Raw genomic sequence first — 21,953 nt, forward strand, 5'->3', positions numbered from 1 at the left:
ATGGTAAACGACCCGTACCGTTTTTACTGAACGAAAACTCCTTTATAAAATTGGAAGCGAAAAGACCCTGGGGACGAGGTTGATAAATGGTATTAAATCAACCTTTGTAAACCTTTGTCGCTTCTGAGTCGTAGACGTTCCTCCTTCCGCAGCGGCGAGGACTAAGAGAGAGAACCTTGGGAACGAGGTTGGAAAAGCATCATGGGCAATCATGGGCTTGATTCCACTCCTCGTCGCCATTTTGGTTGTGAGTCGGGTAGGTTGCCTATCCTGACAGTGTTGGATAAAGCTCCCGGGTGTTAAATCGACTCCATTGAAAGAAAAAGATGCCTTTGAAAGTAAATCCAGCAATTAAGGTACGTAGAGAAATGGAAAATTATGAAATCAGACGTTTTAGTTACAGGGAATCTTGAGGCCGCAGCACTTTAAGCTGCCAAGGGCTTTTCCGCGAGAATCATGTTTTTGCTTAAAACAATTATTTAAGCTTACATTGAATGCATTTTATGGGCTGTATATTTGAACGTTATCTTCCTGTTTTCCTGTTTTTTGAGCATATAATTAGATTTGTTCAATTTCCAAGCTGATTTTAGTTAATCTTAGATATTGAACCACAGTCGAAACTACCGAGTGGGTTTTTCTCCAGGGCACACCATTCAACCCCTAAACCGTACAAATCTGGCGTCTTTGAAAAAAGGCTTCCAAAACCCTGGAGATTTGGACCTCAAACGTGGAGATTTCCAAAATATGCTTCATATAAGGAAGTGTGTAGGTACCCGGCAATATTTTGAAAACTGTACCCGTGAGTCAAGATTCTAAAGAATATGCTTAATGCAACCTCGGAGAATTTGTCCACAGTGAGACGAAACCTCTATTTAGAATTGCTTTGCGGTTCTGAACAAACACTAATATTCTGGTGAGGTTTCCTTGATAATTTCTGTGGATATTCATCAGGAGTTGACTCAGTGTGTCAGAACTTGAATATTTTCGAAGTGTCGAAAACATTGATATTTCACCATATACCCAAGCTCGACAGTCACTTCTACTTTTAACCTAAAGCAATATGTACAATTGCTTGAGATTCCTAGACAAATATCTTGTGTTCTAAGAGGAATTAAACAAGCTATTTCATGAAAATGGTCAAAATTTCTGACTGCTGGGTATCTAGTTTTTTGAAAACATTTCCCGCCTGCCAGGTATCTAGACACGGCAAACCAAAAAGGCAGAATAGTTTGGTCATGATGATGATGATGATGAACTTTATTTAAGTGTCTGGTCTTCTAGCTGGCCTACTAATACCACCAAACTAAGTATGTAATATAAGAAGAATATTGACAACGAATAAAATTCAAAATACTACCAACCTAACCACTTAATGTAAGAAGAATATTTGCAGATAATAAAATTTACAAAAATATATGCTTCCTAAAAATATTAATAAATTAAAAAGTTTTGACACATTTCATATTAAATAATACCAAGTAATTAAAAAATTCATAAAAAGTATTCACCATGAGATTTGGAAGCTAAATCGTGAAACCATGAGTTGACTGCCCAAACTGTGAGTCGGGCGATTCCGAACCATGAGAGTTAGAAAGCATGCCAGGGACATAATAACTATAACATGTTCATGACAGCAAGGTGTCTGAATTAACAAAGGGGGTGTTTTAAAATAATGTTGGAATATGCATCTTACATTGAATCAACATTGAACACTGTGATGGTATCAGTTGATTTCAATTTTATTTCAGTATTATGTATGACAGACTAGTGAACTGAATGTAACAGTTTTTTCTGTTTTACAGTTTTCAAGGTATGCTGCTTTACTGCTTGGCCTGGCCTATGGATATAAGAGAAATGGTAAATTTCTGTTTTATTGGTTAGCTATTACAGAGTAGTCAATCTCTGGGAACACTGTGAGGAGGTTGGGTACCTGAGTCTTTTTGTTTTGGGAAGTTGGCAAAACTTAATATTGAAACAGAAAAAATAAGGTATTCTTCTAAAGGAGCCACTAGTACTCATTATACCATTTGCTGTGCTATTATGAGAAATTCAGAGTCAAATTTTACCTGACTTAAAAAACTACAGCCAAACCAAGACATACATGTAACTTTGTCAACCTGGCCCCTGGGATGTGTAAAAATAAAGTGTTTGAAAGTTAAAGGTCCTTATGTTACATCAGTAACTCATAACAGTACACATTAGACTGACGGACCTGAGGCCAACAACAGCAGCGTGCTCATTTTGCCCCCTCTCTCTAAGGCCACACCTGGGAATGGAACTAAAAAACCTCGTGCAAAGAAAGCCTCACAGTAATGTAACTGACTGTGCTAATCCTTGCTCCAAAAAGCTCTTACATTATGTACCAGTTATTGCTGAGCAGTACCTGGTCCTATAAAGTAATTTTTCTACTTTTGTAGAATATCTAAAACCCATAGCAGCTCAAGAGAGGGAGGTTGAAGCTGCAAGAGCCAAAGAACGAGCAGAGTTAGAGGCCATCAGAAAAGCTGAGGCTGCAAAAGGTGTGAATGGTCAGAGGTTCTTACTTAAGTGCAACACGGACATAAAGTTGCTAATCCATTGTTGATTACTAGTCCCCCAAGCAAATGCTTAAGAATTCTCTCAGCTTTGCTTGTCAAGGTTTCCCTGTTCTGTTGATAGCTTCTGAAGACAACAAAATTAATACCAAGTCTGGAAAGAGTAAGGAGAAGGAGCTCTAAAAAAACAACAGTTTATTGTATAAGCTATGTCTTTTGACTTGCTTTACAATGTATGTTTACAGGCATTTCTTTGCTTCACTTTACAAATCATGAACTTTAAACAATCCGATTCAAAATAAATGTAAGCAAGCTTTTTCTTAGATGAAAGTCACTCCTAAAAGTACAATGGAGAGGTACCAGTAACTGTAAACATGTACCTTAGCAGGGTGCAAAGAAAGTCAGTTTTACAGCCTGCCATTTGGGCAAGGTGTAGTTAGCATGTACTAGCCCAAAAGTCCTTTCAACTAGCCCCAAAACCCTTTTTGATTTGCAGGATTGATTACAATCCTTCTGTAATTTGAATTTCCCAAAAACAAACACTTGCCCGTCCGGCAAGTTGAGAACAAAAATCACTAGCCCGATAACAAAATCCACTAGCCCCGGGTTATCGGACATGACTTTCTTTGCACACTGCTTAGCATGGTATGATGAGTCGGCTTTGTTTACATTATATACCTTTTGTTGTCATAATCGATGGTATGGCATAGTTGGATTACCACTTGCAGCCCTGTGGCAATGGCAATATTTTGTGCAGTGCACCACCTTGCACAGTAGGGTCAGTTCACAACCAAAAACTATATCAACAAACATTCTTACTATTTTTCCGTCTGTTCTTGTGCTGAAAAGGTGTTCTCTGTGAAGTAGGTGTTGTCTTCATGACCCTTTAGTCAGGTTTTTGAGTGTTTATAAGTATTAACTTGAGCAATTCTGTTTTCCTTTGCAGTACCATTGTTTTAGATGCATTGTGTATTGGTGAAGGTCTATCTATGATTGTCATCTCTTTCTTCCAATTAATATCTCCTCCCTGTGTAAAAATTGGATAGTCTTCCAAGTGGTGTTCCATTTATTTGTATGGAAGAGCAATTTTCATCATTTATCTGTACTGTACAATGCTTTAATAAAATTTTTACTTATTGAAGTCAGTGGTTATCATCATGTGGGGACATCCACTTTTTTTAACCAAGCGATTGACAAGTAGCCAGCCACCCTGCAAACTGTATGAATCATGGGACTGGGAAAGAGAGATTTTTTTTTCTTGCTCTTCCCATTCCCTTCTCATTTTACTCCTAAGTCCTGTTCTACACATTACTTTTTTTTGTCAGTAGATGCCTAGTTTTAGTAGTACATAATTGTACAGTCAATCCTCATTAACAGGAACACTGAGGGGGCATTTAGTAGGTTAAATTTAGCGAAAATGTAATGTGTCCGTATTGAGCGGGCGTTCATCAGAGGAAGCTGTCCATAATAATGTGTTTGTATTGAGCAGGTGTTCATAAAGTGGGGTTTGACTAAAGTTACAAGTACGTCAGACTTGCAAGATATAGTGACTGTGTATTTCACTATTAAGATGGAATCCACCAGAAAAATATTGAGTAATTTTAATTTTCAGTGGACAAAAACCTTGTACCGGAATAATTTAAAGAATATTGCATTCTCTTTTACTTTTTTCAAGGCGTAAAGATGTAATAAATCATCTGTAGTAACACCAAAGAAAATTTGTAATGGAAGTCCGAGAAAGTGAATGACAAATTTCACAAGAATAGTGATTACACATGTAAAATTTCGAAAATTTCGTTTGTAAGATGTAATTTTGTCAAATTGGACATTTCTTTTCTCGGGCTCCCATGAGAAATTTTTTTTGGTGTTACTACAGAATCTGTAGTAACACCAAAAAAAATTTCTCATGGGAGCCCGAGAAAAGAAATGTCCAATTTGACAAAATTACATCTTACAAACGAAATTGATGATTTATTACATCTTTAGTCCTTGAAAACTGTAAGAAAGAATGCAATATGCCTTAAGTTATTCTGGTACAAGATTTTTGTCCACTAAAAATCAAAATTACTCCATGTCCTAGTGGATTCCGTCTTAATACTTTTCTAGCAAAACACTTGACAAATACATGTATTACAAAATCAATATTCAAGAGGGTAGAGCTTTGATTATTTGAGCCCATGATATTGAGACACAGTGGTGGGAGTTCAAACTGGTTTCCAGACGTATTGTTATTACTCACTTTGTACAAAACAAGGGCATGCACATTGATGTCTATCTTTCCTTCACTTATAATTATACATTGCATTCCCGGGGGGAGGGGGGTACTCTGCATATGAAAGGGGTGGGGATGCTCGTCAGAAATTTTGAATTAAACCCCTAAAGGAACTTTATTCATTAACTGCAATATTATTTAACAGGGTGCGAAAAAAAAAATTGTTATTTGGACAAGTGTGATAAAAGTAAAATCTGATATTGTCCTTGGAGATAATAGCCTTTTTCCATGTTCTACTTTAATCTGTCAGGGGGTTCTCTCTACTATGTACACAAAGCTCCTTCACAAAAGAACAATTTTTTTGTTGATATTATTTCCTGAAGCATTAACTTGTCCCCAAGCAAATATCATTTGTCTTGGGCAAGTGGACAGCATTTCTGTTGCACCCTGTACTTACATGTACCTTTACTACAAAGGGAAGTTTTATTTGCATGCATGATATTTTTATTACTGTAACTATAGATTTATTTGTATTTCTTCACTCTCAAAAGGAGACACCAGTGTAAGGTGAGCAACTCTGTGTGCACGAAGTGTTGTACAAAGTACATGATTAACAAAGCTCTGCCCATCTGTTGTAGTAATCATTGCTAGATGTGTTTATTACACTAGACAACACCTCTTGCACAGCATACCTCAAAAAAGAAAAACAAATTGGAGCCAAGTGACAAAAGACCTGTAGTGTAAAAGCACCCACGGGTAGATGCTCTTGGTAAGATGTCAAAACTAAAGGGGACCTTTGACTGATGTGAATTCAAAATAACAACTAGTATTCATCATTTTACAGTTCAGAATCAACTATTACTACTCTATAAAAAGCATGCAGATTGCAAATAAAATACTTGCTGTTGGTGCTCAGGCCAACCTACAGTATTTCCTCCTTTTTGTTAACCAACCAACAACACATCCTACAGTGTAACACAACACCCAAACTAAAAGCAGACTGCATAAATCAGTCTGAGGGCCTGGCAGTCTGCCTGAACAGATGTGGAGGATATCCGTTATAGGTTTGATAACCAGCTCTCTAACCTGGGTAAAAAGTAACCTCTTGACATGAACGTAGGAAAGCTGAATATTGCTTAATGTCAGTAAAAAGTTAACCTTTTAAAGTAGCAACAATTCACTGGTATGCTTCTTATTGGCTCTTTATTATTGTTTCTATGCAACAACATTAATGTAACAGCAACATGAAGTTGATCACAAGTAATCAGGATTGTAAGGACCCCATCCCCGGGGGGGGTACTTTAGGAATTTCTGGGTGGGGATGTACCGCTGGTACCCTGGAACCCTTAACCTATACCAGAGCTAGTTCAGGTGAATTTTGCTACCCTATACTAGAGTAAACTCCCCAAATCCCCCCTATCCTAGAGTAGCTGTTTTCCAGAAACTACTGAGGTCACTAGCATAGTCTAGCCAAAACAAGCTGAGTTGCGTAAATTTCAAATTGCCAATTTGATTTTTTTATATGTTTGAGTGGCAATTCCCCGTTTCCCTACTCCAGATAAAATCTTCAACCAACTGATCAGTTTCCTGAAAAATGATACCCTATTCTAGACCCAAACGCTCTGATTTATATACCCTATCCTAGAGTAAACTGCTTGAAAACCATACCCTTCACAGCGGCACATACCTATATAGCCCATATATGGCAGTGCCCCCCCCGGGACCCCATCTTGAGCGTTAATCAGTGCAGGGAAATGTCATTCTTTCCAAGAGGTGTTGGTTTATTACATGACAAACCACCTTTTGTGGAAAAATTATAGGATAATAAGATATATTTGGATCAGCAATTTACACTCACCAATGCCTTAAAATCATGGCTATTAATAGCTTACGTACAGACACACCCCTGCCCTCAGAAAAAATAATCGGAGAGGAAGACGTCTGTGAATCATCATCATTAATTGTGTTCTGGTAAACATTTGCATAAATTTTTTTTTTTTTCCTCTGACAGTTGAAAAGGTGTTGACAGACCAACACAAGTCTGGACTCTTGTACAGCATGTACATGTACACAGTTATTCTCTCGGATGTTCTCAACATTACTATTATCAATTATTATTCTTAACAAGTATATTATGCTTTGAGGATTTTAACACGTACATGTTCTTCCATATTTTTCAGCTCTTAAGGTCGGTCTGTTTCCTGTGCATCCATTTCCTGAGGTTTTTTGTTTGACAGAATTTTGATCTTGGAAGCACTGTTTACATTTCCAACCAAGCCTTTTATGCAGGAGTTGATCTATGCAATGATTTCGAGTACATGTAGGTTCTGTGTAAAGGATCATGACCAGCCATGACCAGCACGTGGTCCGAAAAACTAACTTCCACACAATGTTAACGCTGAAATCCAGGTATTTGATCGCTGATTAAGCGTTGAGTTCTGTACGCCCTTCTCTTTTATTTGCAACAGCCATGGGCAGCGAACAGAAACACCCCTAACCAGTGCAGCAAACATTGGTGGTCTTATTTCGAGAGAGCCAAAATACAAGTAAACGTCCATGTATATTAAAATGTGGGAAGCTGTCCATAAAGGCTGAGGTTTTCCCAAAGGAATCTTTTCTGAGATTCATTCACCAATCATAACACCAGAAATAACTTGTGTCATGGCATTAACATTACAACCAATCAGAGGCTTTCACCCACATTCTGGGGAAAGAGGAACATGTTTAATGACTGTGATTCACAAACGTCTCCCCAATTTTTTTCTGAGGGAAGGGGGGCATCTGTACAGAGGCTACACTAATAATATTCCTATGGAAAAGTATCTGGTAGTTGCTTAGAACAATTTACATGTACAAAACAAAAACTGTTCTATATCTAAGTCATTCTCAACAGCTAAATAGTTACCCTATGTTGGTAAGCTTTGTAGACCTATAAATAATGTAATTGTGATTCAATTATCCTTTGCTCAAATTTTAATTTCTTTTGTGTGGGAGTGTGGTAATGTATGAGTAGTTTGTTCAGGAAATTAAATTTGAACCAAGGAAAAAATTGAAACTCAACATTATCAAACTTTGCCCAGGGAAAGCTTTTATTTTGGCCTGTTTCATCTCACTAAAAAAATTTCCAATGCCTGTCATTATTTGGGGGGATTTATATATACCTAACTTTATTGAATAGCTGTTAAGTAATTTTTCTTTCAATATACAAAAATAACATTAAGCCCTGTGTTGGATTTTCCATGATCATTGTATACAGCAGCATGAATTTGTTTTCCTCGCCTAATAAAGTAAAAAAAAAGAAACAAACAATCATTTAATAATAATTACGGTGGCCACAAAACAATACAGAGTCATAATATTCATTCATTCATTCACGCAGACTCAGTTGAGCTATGCCATATGAGCCAAGCCATAATATAATAATGGTATGCAAATTGTATGAATTCAAAATTAATTGGCCATTTTACAACTTTTAAATGCTTAATTAACCTTTAAGCTGCAAGAAAAAATTGTGGGCCACATGGGGGGGGGGGGGGGGGGGCAGTTGTGGCTAGTAACTTGGAGTGGGAAGGCTGTGGAGACTCTCCTCTGAATAATTCTTGGGGTGGGGGGGTTGGTGGGATGGGGGGCGCTGAAGCATCCCAAGCCCCCCCCCCCCCCCCCCCACCCCCCCGGCTTTGCTGCTCCTGAATGATGGCATCTAACTCTTAATTCACATGGTACAATTTTTTTTGAGCACTTATAAAATAAAATTTGGAAATTTGGTTGAATTGTATGACTTTTGGCTGTCTTGAAAGTTGCAAGGTAAAGAAAAATTAAATTACATGTAATTTGGGTTATAGCAGACGAGCACTAAGTTCCATTAATTAAGATTACAGGCACACCACCAAAAATCTAATTATTAAGAATTTTACAGACACTATAGTAGGTAAAGACTTGAAAAAGCAAACCAGCTAGCAGCTTTTACTTTACAAAAATGGATCCTGTTAGGAGAAACTCTGTATTACTCACAAGATGTGAATGATCACATCAAAAGCCCAAAAAAACCTCCCTGAAGCCAATCTGAAGATTTTAATAACCCCATTCCCTATTATAAAAAAAGCATCATACAATGTGTATGTGTATTTCACAACCACAGAGTTGAGCCAAACAGTTTTCCTTCAGCCCCCTTCCACCCTCCTTAATCTCACTTACTGTTTTGTAGAAAGCTTTAGATTGTAGAGTCAGACCTTCAGATTTGTCTACAAGGTCATCAAGTTTTTCTCCTCTTCCTAGTATATCTTCAATTGTGTTATGCTGCATAAAGGAAGGACAGAAAAAAAATTATTTTATGAAAATTGCAACTATAGCAAAACTGGTCAAAGATGCTAAGGTCTTATGTCAGTCCCTTGTAATAATATCTTAGGTCATGGACTAAGGAATCCCAGAAGAATGACGAAAAAAGGAAAACAGTGTGGACTTGAAAAACTTTGGAACTCAAACCCCCAAAATAGTTCCAAAATCTACATAATCTAGTTGCTAGTAGAGGCAACTCTTCTTGTATTTAGCTGGACAAAACCTTCTGCACAGAGCACAACACATTTATTGGACTGAGCACAAGAACCATATCTGAGAAGCCGTTGAAGTGCAGACATCTTCTGTTTTAGTGGACACTGCATGAAAGCAGTATGGGAAGTGATATCATCACTTGTTTGGTAGAACCACAACCTCCCAGTAGCTCTTCATGGGAACTTACAGACTCTCTTAGCTCTAGAGTATTAGTCAGAATGATTTGGAATCCACCATGCAGGACCACATGGCAGGGAAGACTGTCATAAAGAACATTCTGGTGCACAGCACACCAAAGGATAATGATGTTGGTATTAATCATTATGCTCTTTTGCTTGCTGCTATCATAACCAAGTTATACCATCAGGGACGGATATAGATTGACAATAATTGCACACTGTACCTGACCATTTGATAAAAATTAAATATGTATGCCCGGTATATTATTACTGTCAGTACATGTACTTTGCAATGTACTCAATAAATTAGTTTAAAATAGACCTTACCAAAATAATTTTAGTTTCATCCAGTTCTGCTTGTACTTTTGTCATAGCATCAGCATTTCTTGGATTCTAAGTAACAAATGATGCTAAGTTGTTAAAACAATCCAAACCATTACTTACAGGCTGCAATTTACTCAAAGAAAACAACTGACAGAAGGACGATAAGCACCTGATAATCTTCTAGGTATTTATCACATGCTGGCCAGGATAAAGTCCTATGAAACAAGGAAAAAAATGCAAATATCTTGCGGCAAGCTGAAGGGATTTTGACAGCTACTTAACAAATTGCATGTGAACTGGGGCATCTTTTGGGTCATTCATAAGCAGGCATTTTAGGAATGGCTGGCAATTATCTTGGCTTCTGCATTAGCTAGAATCCACATACATGTACACACAAATTTGTAATGTCAGTTCTTTCAATTCAGCAGGGGAACCTGTTGTATGTGGTTGGGTACTTTCTAAAACATTATGGAGTTTTGTGTACTTACTCAGGCTGGGCTGTTTTCCAGACGTTTGGTGAAAAAGACTTTGAAAAATCCTCTAGAACCTATTAGAAAATATCACTTCAGTTTACCGTCAAACTCAGAAAATCATGAAAACATGTATTAGTTATCCTCTTGGGTCAGTCAGTTTAAGCAGATTCTTACAGTTTGTAACATTAACTTGAATTAATATTATTGGCACTTACTTTATTTAAAAGAGTGAAGACAACTCTTTGAGGATATTCAAGGTCTGATATAACAACACCTCCTAATGAATCTGATCTCACAAACACATGACAAACATATTCTGCAAAGTAAACAAATAAGAAAGACGGTGTTTTCAAACATTTTTGAATATTTCGTTTTTAATGAATAATGGTTGCATTCATTATATTCACTGCAAGGGGGGGGGGGGGGGGGGGGCAGAAGGGACAAAATTTTTTCATTTCCTTCCACATGATGCAGTATTTTTTGACATCTCCCCTCTTGACCAAAAGAAAAAAATGACAACCCCCTAGTCTTGATAGTGAAAGTAAAATATGGTCAATATAGTAAAATAGTGTAGACATAGAGTACCGAAGTGATGACGTCATAAAAATGAAATTTGTGAAATTATGGGATTTGTTATGATATTCTGAAAGAACAATGTCCAAGACACCTACTCGCCAAAAATTAGCAATTAGGGGCAAATTGTCTCTGAGATATTAGCCCAGTTATGCTGTGACGACTCCATACAAATCCTTCTAAATTTGGCTTGGTTCATAAGATTAGGAACCAGGTAAGATTTAGAAGGATTTGTATGGAGTCATCGGAGCATAACTGGGTTAATATCTCAGAGACAATCTGCTCCAAATTGCTAATTTTTGGCGAGTAGGCGTCTTGGACGTTGTTCTTTCGGAATATCTTAACAAATCCCATAATTTCACAAATTTCATTTTCTATGACGTCACACTTCGGTACTCTATTACAGTTAAGAATAGAGAACTAAACACAAATGTAACTAACAAAAGGGTCACAGATGTTAGTATTTCTGGTGTAAAGTGTAAATTAATGGAAGTGTTTAGAGATTTATGTCAGCTGTGGCTCGCTGGTAAATTGCATACCAGGGCCATATGGCAGTTTAGGGTCAATAATTTGATTATTACCTTGCTCTTTTACTGAAGCCCTTTCATTTGCTCTTGTCCTCTCAACAAGGATTTGACTTGTGAATTGCATAAATTCCTTTACACTGTTGACAGTACAGTAGTAGACAGTAAACACATAAATAATATTGAGATGTTCAAATAATATTTTAACTAGTCTTATCAATGAAATTCAGCTAGTAAACATGGATGGTTTTTATTGGTTTACATGCACTTAATTTCTGTTTTGACCAAAATAACATGTTGTGCATGGAATTATAAGAAGTCCTACAAATCCACATTCCCATTCGACAAATAATGATCTAAGCAAGTATGAAAACCAACTCCAAGCCACATACAGACAACCTCAGCAGTCTGTAATACTAGGATCATTGTAATGTTAAAGAACATGTAACTTCAGTAGATATTCCAAAGTCGTCCTTGTATTCTAATACTTCATTGTGTAGAAATGCAATTTTAGCAAGAGCTTGGAAATATGTACCAACCAAAATATCGATTACTTCTCTACAATGCAAGTATCAAACCGCTCTTTACTTATTGCTGTACTATTTGGAGCAACTGTAGCCAACCAACCTAGATGAACAGTTTAAACTTCAAAAATGCTGCGCTCGATTAATTTTGGATAGTCCTCGGGATGCATAATTTTTTGATAATTTTCAAAAGCTTAAGTGGCTGCCAATTGGTCAAATATTCAAGCTCAATAAAATCAGTCTTTAAAAGAAAGTTATTGATGGAAGAGCACCAGAGAACTTAACTACAATCTTAGACTCACTTTGGTTTAAACACAAGTATTCTACAAGAACAAAAACATTATACTGCTTACTAAAGCCAAGAACCGAAGTAATGAGGAGAACATTCTTCTATTCCTCCATAAAAGAACTAAATACTCTTAACTTAGAACCAATGCAACCACCCCCTTTAACTTGATGAAGACTACACTGACTAATAATGCCGCCTCAAATTATACCGTGGACAATTTTAAAGTTAAAAAGTTTTTCTGATTTTTAAAAAATCCGTGCTTTTTTACAGCGGTGATCATATTGGCGTGAACACCTAAAATATGTCTGGAATGTTTATTGTGATGTAACCAATCACAGACGAGATCATCACACCACAGAAACCACAGGCAACGAACGGTTTCCTATCTGTCACGGAACAAATTATTTTCATTTTGTTTTAACATTCAGTCTTTTTACAAGTAAACAATTGCTTTTCCTTCCTATTTGTTTACAGCATTTGCTATTATAGTGAAGAATACAGGTTTGAGCGATTTTGAAATAAATTACAAAGCCGATGTGCCGGGCCTACGTATGCGACAGTTTGGCGCGCGAGTTTTCAAACTTTTTGTAACGATCGAAATCGGTAGTTACACCTGATCGTAGGTAGTAGATAGTAGTTCGAAGGTTCAATCGTTAGTTCATACAAATCGAATCCCCTTGTTCTAAAAAAAAATATTAGCAAGGATTGTGCTATCAAAAACGAAAACATCACAATTGTTCATTTTTTATTGTCTTCATGTGATATGTCGTTACATGGAAAGCTGGTCGCCGTCACGTTGCGTTGGCTTCTAAAACTTTTCTTTCTAAAATCAAACAATGTACTGGATGCGGCCCTCGGCACTGATCTTGGGGAACAGTGGTGTTTTAAATTCCTAATAAGGCAGTTTGTATCCTTAAACAAAACGAAAATAATTTGTTCCATGACGGATCGGACACTGTTCGCTGCCTGTGGTTTCTGTGGTGTGAAGATCTCACGTGTGATTGGTTGCAACACAATAAACATTCCAGACATATTTTAGGTGTTCACGCCAATATAAGCACCGCTGTAATATCATTGTAGATTGGATTCCCCTTTTTACCAATGTTTTCACTTCCGTTTTTGATATCTCTCAATTTTTTAAATCTCTATAATTTTTAAGATGTTATATTATAATCACTATTTGTAAATAGGCTTTTATCATTATTATTGTAATTTTATTATTATCAATTTGGTTTTAAGAGGGCCACTACTGACTAGGGAGGTTTGTATCAAACAAAGGTCAACCTCAGCCTCACGTTCACTCAAAGGCTAGGACACCAAGTCCACAACTGTAAAATGGTCTATTGTTATACGTACATGTAATAGGCGAGTGAAATTTGAGACAATTTTGAAATATCACGAGTGGTATTTATGACAAATATCACGTACAAATCGTGTTATTATTTGTTTATACTACTACCCGCAAAAGGTTTGTAATTTTCACATGTAGGTATTTCAAATGTTGTATCACGTTTGATACAACATTGACACAAGTGTATTTTACTTTTAATACCCTTATAAATTTTGATTAATTGACTTTCTGTTGATTTCAATATTAAATCACACCATTCGATCCAATACACATAGAAATTACAAAGTAAACAAATAAACTATAATTCATATGATCGAATAGTCGGAGGCAACCGGAAAAATATAAGCTTAGAATATTCAATTGCATTGAATGTGTGTTCCTGATGTATGGCAACCATGTCAAAACCTACCTTGATCGTTGGAAGTAGCCAAATGATTGAAGATCGTAGGCCGAAACTAGTGTCGTTGACTTTGAATCTTTCCGTACAACGCTAAGAGCATATAATTTCATGGTTATTTTTTTTAAAAAAACAACAAAAACTCAGCCCTGGTCAAATTCACTCCTCTGAGCTGCTGACTGAGCAAGCCTTTGTAACCTCCCCTTGTGTGAAATCTACCGACGACATCGTCATCAGCAGACTTCGAAAGGAATCACAGGACACCCAACGAACTGTTCGAGTGAGCAAAAATTTCTGGACAGCCATTTCATTCGTCTAAGATTTTCGGAGTTTTGGAGATTGTGTTTTTCACATTTTATTACCAAGATATTGCGATTATAGCTACAAGAAAGTCTACTGAAAATTTCGGTATAGATAAAGACAAGAGAGAATGACTCTTGATACAGAAGAACGACAGAACGTCCCTTGTAGAATTTTTTAACGAAAGTGCGGCTACTCTATTTCCCAGAACTTTCGATCGGATCCATCATGGTAGCTAGCAATTTTAGAATAACTTTAAGGTCACCTACAAATTAACCAAACAGGCTTCTAAAGAATCTAAAGCATAAGGAAAATCATTGGAGTATCTGGAAACATTTAGAAGTGAAGACTGGAAATTCGTCTGCTGTTCGCAGGCTAGGAAACATTCGGTGGTTTGGCTTTGTCAATGAAATCAGCCAAACTATTTACTTAAATGAAAAACAAAGCAACAAGGCTGTCACTATATGAAAATCTACTACGATTTTGCCCCTTGGCCACTTCGTTTGTTACTACAACATTTTGGGTGTGATGGGAAAGGACTTGACTTGTAGCAAGACGACCTGACACCAAATATATGCCAGGCAAATATTTAGTTATCTAGTAGAAATACATGTATCGCAAAACCTCGCGCGCAAAACCTTGTGAAACTCAAGAAAAGGACCATTAGAAGGAGTAAAGGGAAAACAAGCCCAAAAATACTGTAAAATTCCCAAAATAAGCCCCGGGGCTTATATTTTTTAAAGGCCCTTTTTGAGGGGCTTATTTTTGGAGGGGCTTATCTACGGTGGGAAATTTGCGTTTCAAAATCGATTGGGCTAGCCTTATAGTTGGAAGTAAATTTACCGTTTTAGCTTTTTTTACTTTGTATTTGAGGGCAATTTTCCAAGTACAAGGCCGCCCGGGGGCTTATATTAGGAGGGGCGATTTAACGGAGGGTTTTTTGCGTTACCGGGTTGGGGGGGCTTATATTTGGAGGGGCTTATACATGGACGGGCTTATTTCGGAATTTTACGGTATATGGCAAAAGGAACCAAGAAACAAAACAAAAAGCAAAACAACCCAACGCAATAAAAAACAAACAAAAAGCAAAAAACAAAACCAAACCAAACAAAACAAAAAGAAATTGTCGGCCATGATAGTTGAGTTCTAAGGGAATGAATTTTAATGTCTTTGACGAGATTTAATGGAATGACCGTAACTTAATTAGAACTCACTAGTTTAGACGGAGATGGTATCTGTATTGTAAGGCATTTTAAATTTCAAAGGGACAAACACCGCAACCTTAGTAACGGGATCAACAGACGCCAGACAAGAAAGTTAATCTATTTTTATTCTGTGTATTTTTGTTTGTATTTTCATAGTAACCTTACGTCTACTGTCTTTCTTTACCAATCACATTTTGTCACTGGTTTTTGTATTATTTTTATAAATATTGTAACTGTTCATTATAGTTTTTAAGTCAACTTTTCTATCCCCTGATGAAGGATAGTATTACCTAACATCGAAATAATTAGCAAATATATTACTATCCGATTAGCCTTACCATTAATTTTTAAAACCCTTGAATGTATAGGTCCACTCACGCGTAAATAAAACCGACTGGTTCTTTCTTGCCAGATCTCTGATGTAGAGATACTAATGCCAGGCGTCTCTTGAAGTGGGAATTAAAACATAACTAAATGCAAGGCAGGCAATACGGCAAAGGGCTGATTTATTATGGGCCAATATTTCGGCTAACAAAATAAGCCTTCCTCAGGGACAAAGCTACATTGAAAGAGTGCCGAAATATTGGCCACGGATAGATCAGCCTTTTGCCGTATTGCCAGCCTTACATTCAGTTTTGTTTCAATACTTAGTTATATTCTATATTGCTGATCCTGATCTACACCAAGATCCTACCTCTCTTCGCTGTTGTTTGTCCAAGTGGTGTAGAATGGTTTGAAAGTTGTGGTTTGAAAAGAAAAGGGATGAGGGAATTATGCATCAGTCAATTCCAGCTGCGCCCAGCCCCCCCGCCCCCGCCCCCCACACCCCCAGGGTTGAACCCCGGACATTAGCATTTCTTTTGCCTTGGATGGCAAATTCCCGAGGGTGGGGACTCCTGAGCTATCAAATCTCCCGGGGTCCTAGTAGAGCGCTGTAAAGTTATGGTTGTATGTTATGAACAGTTTTAAAAATATGATGGGATTTTCTTCAAATAATATCAACAGAAATTTGATTCAATAACCAAAAAACGTTGATTCACGTCGATAGCTTCCCATTTCACTATGTAATTCTGGCTTGATAAGCAATGAAGAAATGCATAAAATCAAGAATATGCCTTACAACCCTTTTCAACTTTTTCCTGTCCTTGACAGATGAGCCAATCTGCGTTTTTTTCCCAGTAAAATTCTCTGTGTAGTTATAATTTATTCTGATAGGAAACCGCGTGCTTGTCAAAAGCTCGGGAATGGCCCCGAGGTTTGAAAATACCCGAGGCCCGGGCAGCACAAAATTTGTAAATGCCCCACACCCCAGGACTGACAAGGTGGGGAATGCCCCGCAGTAGCCCGGAGGGAGGGGTGCTGGGAAAAGCTGGAATTAGCTGAGGCCTTAATTATAGGGCGCACTAGCTAGTACATCAGTTGAGCGGGGTGGCTTTGCACCCATCGCGATCTCGTGCGTCTAATTTCCCGCCTTTCCCTTCGCCTTCAAATACCTGCCTATAGAGTACTAGAGTGATGACGTCATTAAAAGGAATTTCTGAAATTATGGGATTTGACAGGATATGAAAGATTTGAATGATGATTTGAAAGAACAATGTCCAAGAGGCCTACTTGCCAAAAATGAGCTTTTCGGGGCAAATTGTCTCTGAGATCGTAGCCCAGTTATGCTTAGAAAACTCCATACAAACCCTTCTAATTTTTTTTGGGTCGACCCATATGACACCACTGTCTTCGAAGAATCTATCAAATGAATCAAATAAAGCTTTATAAATTTTTAAATGTGCTCAGATTCAGCTACGACTTCCTTTAAACACGAGGGTAAAGTATGTATGTAGGGTATTCACTCTCAATAGATACAGAGCACATACTTGGATCAATAGCAATAAACTTTATTCATTCTGTGTTCCAGAATCAGGTTAGGTTTAATTTAGTTGGGATCTACATCTATGCAGTCAATTTTCCAAGGTCCACATCGAAAAGTAATAGTGTTTCGTATAAAGTCCGTAAAACAACATAATTTCTGACATCATCAATGTCTGATTCCGCAATTACCCAGGGGCCACCGTCCGCGTTCCTGCACTCTTCTTCAAAGAATTCCTGCAAGAATCATAAATAAAAGACTTTGGTTTACAGGTGGCTAATTCATTAAGAAGCAGAAGTATTAATATCGTCCAAGAGAGAATAATGTATCGTTTTAGTGATATTGAACAGATTTTTTTGGCACTTATTTGAAGTACACTGTTTGAGATTCTAGATCTTACCATGAACGTCCTCGCTCTTTTGTGCATTCGATCTTTGAGATCATGTAATTCTTCCGGGCGTTGCAGACGGATGCCATTCTTCAGAAGCTGCGATAAATAAGAAACAAAACATTCGATAAAATACTAACAATGCTGTGTTTGGCTAGAGGAACTAATAAACAGCTCTCACGCAAACTGAGCGACAGCTGGTCTCTTACTGATTTTTTAGTTTAAGTATGCCCTCTTCTTGTATCTACTTGGAATATCATTTGAATTAATTTAAAAAATACAAAACGTCATTAAATTTTTTTAAACCCAATTTGAGAACTGAAAAAAAGGAAACACTCCCAACATAAAGTGTAGCTCACAGTGTTGATTTCATCAATGATTTTTGACGGCTTTCCGTTCTCCGCTGTTAACTATGCTTAAACGTATAATTAACATTTTCTTCTGCTCTTAATGAATCGCACATTGAATAGAACAAAAGGAGTTTTGGTCCCCTTCAGTAACTACGCTGTATTCTGCTATTTATTGGATAACCAATAAGCTGTTTTTAGAGAAGACTAGGAATATATATATAGGACTGTTAGCGAAAGGAGTTAAATTCGGCACATTAGAATTCAAAGGCTGAATCAAATGCGGTATTTAATAACATTATTTGTAAGTCTACCAAGGGGAATTAAATACGGCATATGCTGTGAAATTTTAGGTTTAAACTGGGTCTTATAGAGCCGGGCCATCTAACTTACTTACCACTCTTTTCATCAAACTTGTAAAGGTCTCTAACTGGTCGCTTAACGTTTTAGCTTCTTCATAGCTCCAACTCTCGGTCATGATTTTTACAGAGGTCTTGAATCTCAAGAACTTAAGCAGGTCATCATAAAGTACTCCAGCATTTGTACTCTAAGAATAAAGAGTAATTTCAACAGCGAAATTATTTAAGAAAGGTAAGGGGTTGGGAAAACCGGAAATTCCGGTTGGAAAATCATATAGCGGAGTGCGCAATTCCGTTTGGGAAGCTTCAGAAACTACCGTATTTATTCGAATAAGCGCCAAACCTCGAATTAGCGCCCACCTCGAATAAGCGCCCATCCTAAACGCAGAAAAAGTTAATAAGCGCCCACCCAAACCCACCTCCCTCCCACTCCCACTCAAACTCAAATAAGCGACCACCACCACCCCACCCCCAGAAAATTGAATAAGTACTAATAAGAGACTTCCTCGAAGACGGAGTTTTCTTCAAAGTATTTTACAGGAACCTTGCCTTGTTACATCTTCGAGTTTTGTTGTTACCATTTATTGTTTTGTTGCAAAATAAACATACTACACTTGCTGAAAATGCTGAAAATTTAATAAGCGCCCAGGGCGGTTAATCGAATAAATACGGTATGGCTGCCGCGGTATCTTGAGGCGAGGCAATTTTTCTTAGACTCTTTTCTGTGTTTCAGTTCAACTGATTTGGGTACTGTACTTAGTACTTAGTGGGGTCTTTCCTTATCCCGTCAAATGTTATAGTTTTATGCTTATGCACAAGATTTCCTCCCGCGTGGCGACGCGTTGTGTAGTATATAAATACGAAGCACCCAAGAAAAATGTACTTCTAGCAAGTGTTGAAGGATTTAAGGCAGGTAAAACTCTCACAACCTGCCACTTAAGCCTGCCACACATTCCGATGGGGCTTTTTTTTCCCCAATCTCTCGCGGCTTGCCTTGGTGTCTCAGCAACATAATTATAACACCAGAAGTGCATTCGTACAGCATCTAAATCCCAGTAGCTTTAGAATAAATACATTAGAAAAAAATTCTGTCCAACAGTTATAGGATGTTTTTATGATTGGAATGATATTCCTTTGGATGATGTCTTACACAGATTTTCCTTTAATGACCCAAGCCGATTCCCAGGTATGTTTTAAATGAATGTCTAAATGTGTGATTTAAATAGCATGAAGAGAATTTGGAGTTATTCCACATGTTAAATATTGCTGTCGAAAATGAGTAACGAACTTAAGCTTTTTTCATCCTGAAAACCCATCCCTCATTTTTTAATATTTCAGTACGACTAGCTTCGCTATTGCCCTGAAATTATCTTTTAGTGGAAGAAGAAGAATTTTTCTGTTCATTGAAAGTGTCCGATGATATTTCTCCATGCGGCTTCGTTTGCGAACGCGAGGAAAATCGATGTTAGCGAATTTCAGGTTAAAAATTAGGGCAGTCTGAGACTCCGACATCGAAAACCGATCTTCTAATTTTTCTCACAAATAAAAGGCTTTTGGCAGGAACTATCTACATTAGGTTTCTTATCTACCTAACAGCTATCTATGAACAAAAAATGAAAGAAATTGATTTTTCAACTCTTGCCACGAAATTAAGATTTTAGTCGATTTTTCCTGACCGTCGCTTTTAAATCTTAAGAACAATATCTTCAAATCTGTAATATAATACAATTTATAAATGCCTTATAAAATAAAATAAATGGAGATAATAATAAAAAAAAGTAAATAAATAAATAAATAACATCTCTCGCGTCTCCTTTGGCGTATGACTCTAGCATGATATTTCACGATTTTCTTACTCGCCAAGGCGTGTTACTCATAATCAATTCATTTCCCTTACCCTGTCAGTTTGAGAATCTGTGAGGTCTTCCTCAAATTGTAAGCGATTCAAGTTTTCTATAATTGTTCCAGGCAACGTGAGTGTCTGGGGAGAAAAGGTATAACAAGTTATGTACTGAAATCAACCAGTTTTGACAGAACTGCGTCCAATTTCTTTAGAAATTGGATACCTTCCATTACATCTGATTACATTTATTACTCATTAACGGTCTTCGCCATTATCTATTCAAAAAGAGTATTTGATTCCGGATCAATTATCAGCTTTACAAACAGTTAGAACACCCATACTAAGACAAGGACCGTGCCTTACAGAGAAAGTAGATTATCATCGTCATATTTCTCTTACCATGTTGTGCAATAGTTTCTCTTTGCATTGATATTGCAGACGATCCACCTCATCCCAGAGGATCTTCAAATCACGTTCATCGGATGGAGAAATGTGTAATCTGTCGTAGTCTTTCATAGTTTTTAATGATGTTGATTAAAGATCAATGTCTTCCTCGCTTTGTAGCTCACGGATTCTGCTGGCTGTTTGAACAACATAGACATATAAAAAGTAATTTATCTTCAGATTTGCAAAATGGGAAAAAACCCGGATGAAAATAGCGTGTCACTGACGAAACATCTATTGGAAACGGAAAATTCCCTTTCTTAAATTCCCTTTCAAGGCTACCCATAACTTGAGATCAGGCGCTATTTTCGTTTCTCTTCATAATTGAAATTCTGGCGAGAAAGGCGAAATTTTAGCGCAATACGTAAGAGAGAAAGTATGGAAGCAGCTAAGATTGGGCCTGATCTCAGGTTAGGCTACCAAGGGAATATTTCCTTTTCCACAGTACTTTTTCGGTTGCATTGATTTTAAAACGCTCTTCTCTTGGGTACGTTCCTGGAACTCTATCTGAGTGGGGAGAAAAGAAATAAAAAAATGCTTGCTTCAAACGACCAAACAGGACAAATTGCTTTCGATTTTACAGCCCGTATATCGTATGTTATCTCACGCAACGTGTTCAGTCATAGAGATTCAGGGGCACCCAACGACAATTTTTGGAAAATATCTGTTCGGAAGACGATTTGAGATCTAGAATTTTCGGAACATTTGTTGTTACATTTCTTGCTTGCATGCCTCTCCCAAAAATGGTATAATTGCCCATTTTTAACGAATTTTTGCCGTAAAAAGGACACCTGGAATTTTCGAGACCCTTTTTGCTGGCTGAAATTTTCGAAAATCCCTATAATTTTCGGATCACTAGACTTACAGTTAGGAAATCCGAACAGATGAAAAATTTTTAGGGGATAAAAATATGCCTATATCTACCGTTTAAATACAAAAATACGTTCAACAATGCTATGTTTATGTGGTTTTAAACTATTGCTGGTTTTCACATGACGTCACTAAAATTCAAACTACAAAACTATCGATCCTACCGAGATTTTACTTTCACGATGTATTAGAGCAGCTAAAAATTAATTTTCATACAAATTTTCGCTTCAAAAGGGTTCTTGGATTTGTGATAGAGTACGCTTGAATTTCTAAGCCTTTGCCTGACGTTGCCTTTACATGACGGCACAGAGAGTTGTCACGTAGGTTTAAAAAAAATACTTATTTCAGGGAATTTTCCTATCTAAACAGTTCAAGTATTAGAAAAAGTATTACTTTAATGTTTATGAG

At 37.2% G+C, this 21,953-nt stretch overlaps 2 protein-coding genes and 1 long non-coding RNA gene across 3 annotated transcripts; 1 reads left to right on the forward strand and 2 right to left on the reverse strand.

Annotated features, from left to right (window-relative positions):
* Positions 1-196: 196 nt before the first annotated feature.
* Positions 197-3,675, forward strand: LOC140933979 (uncharacterized). Its single transcript, XR_012165098.1, has 4 exons — positions 197-356; positions 1,803-1,857; positions 2,418-2,519; positions 3,481-3,675. It is a non-coding gene; the product is annotated as an uncharacterized lncRNA (long non-coding RNA).
* A 3,944-nt stretch (positions 3,676-7,619) lies between these two features.
* Positions 7,620-14,120, reverse strand: LOC140936046 (synaptobrevin homolog YKT6-like). Its single transcript, XM_073385623.1, has 8 exons — positions 13,941-14,120; positions 11,425-11,507; positions 10,486-10,586; positions 10,286-10,344; positions 9,967-10,012; positions 9,801-9,866; positions 8,941-9,042; positions 7,620-8,025 (listed from the first exon to the last, which is right to left on the reverse strand). Exons 1-8 carry the CDS (start codon positions 14,039-14,041, stop codon positions 7,990-7,992), a joined length of 594 nt encoding a protein of 197 aa, XP_073241724.1. The 5' UTR covers positions 14,042-14,120; the 3' UTR covers positions 7,620-7,989.
* Positions 14,121-18,381: 4,261 nt separating this feature from the next.
* Positions 18,382-20,884, reverse strand: LOC140936047 (uncharacterized). The gene is made up of 3 exons (XM_073385624.1): positions 20,631-20,884; positions 20,286-20,369; positions 18,382-18,576 (listed from the first exon to the last, which is right to left on the reverse strand). Exons 1-3 carry the CDS (start codon positions 20,745-20,747, stop codon positions 18,397-18,399), a joined length of 381 nt encoding a protein of 126 aa, XP_073241725.1. The 5' UTR covers positions 20,748-20,884; the 3' UTR covers positions 18,382-18,396.
* Positions 20,885-21,953: the final 1,069 nt, after the last annotated feature.

Source organism: Porites lutea, chromosome 4, assembly GCF_958299795.1.
Source record: "Porites lutea chromosome 4, jaPorLute2.1, whole genome shotgun sequence".
In the NCBI taxonomy this organism is placed as follows: domain Eukaryota; kingdom Metazoa; phylum Cnidaria; class Anthozoa; order Scleractinia; family Poritidae; genus Porites; species Porites lutea.

Excerpts from the sequence above, each read along its gene's own strand:
- LOC140936046 (XM_073385623.1), bottom strand. The coding sequence starts at position 14,041 with ATGAAATTATATGCTCTTAGCGTTGTACGGAAAGATTCAAAGTCAACG. Across the intron at positions 11,508-13,940 it reads GGCTACTTCCAACGATCAAG|TGTAAAGGAATTTATGCAAT; the intron begins GTAGGTTTTGAC and ends TACTGTCAACAG. Across the intron at positions 10,013-10,285 it reads TGGAAAACAGCCCAGCCTGA|GACTTTATCCTGGCCAGCAT; the intron begins GTAAGTACACAA and ends CTTGTTTCATAG.
- LOC140936047 (XM_073385624.1), bottom strand. The coding sequence starts at position 20,747 with ATGAAAGACTACGACAGATTACACATTTCTCCATCCGATGAACGTGAT. Across the intron at positions 20,370-20,630 it reads AGAAACTATTGCACAACATG|ACACTCACGTTGCCTGGAAC; the intron begins GTAAGAGAAATA and ends TTTTCTCCCCAG. Across the intron at positions 18,577-20,285 it reads CAGATTCTCAAACTGACAGG|AGTACAAATGCTGGAGTACT; the intron begins GTAAGGGAAATG and ends CTTTATTCTTAG.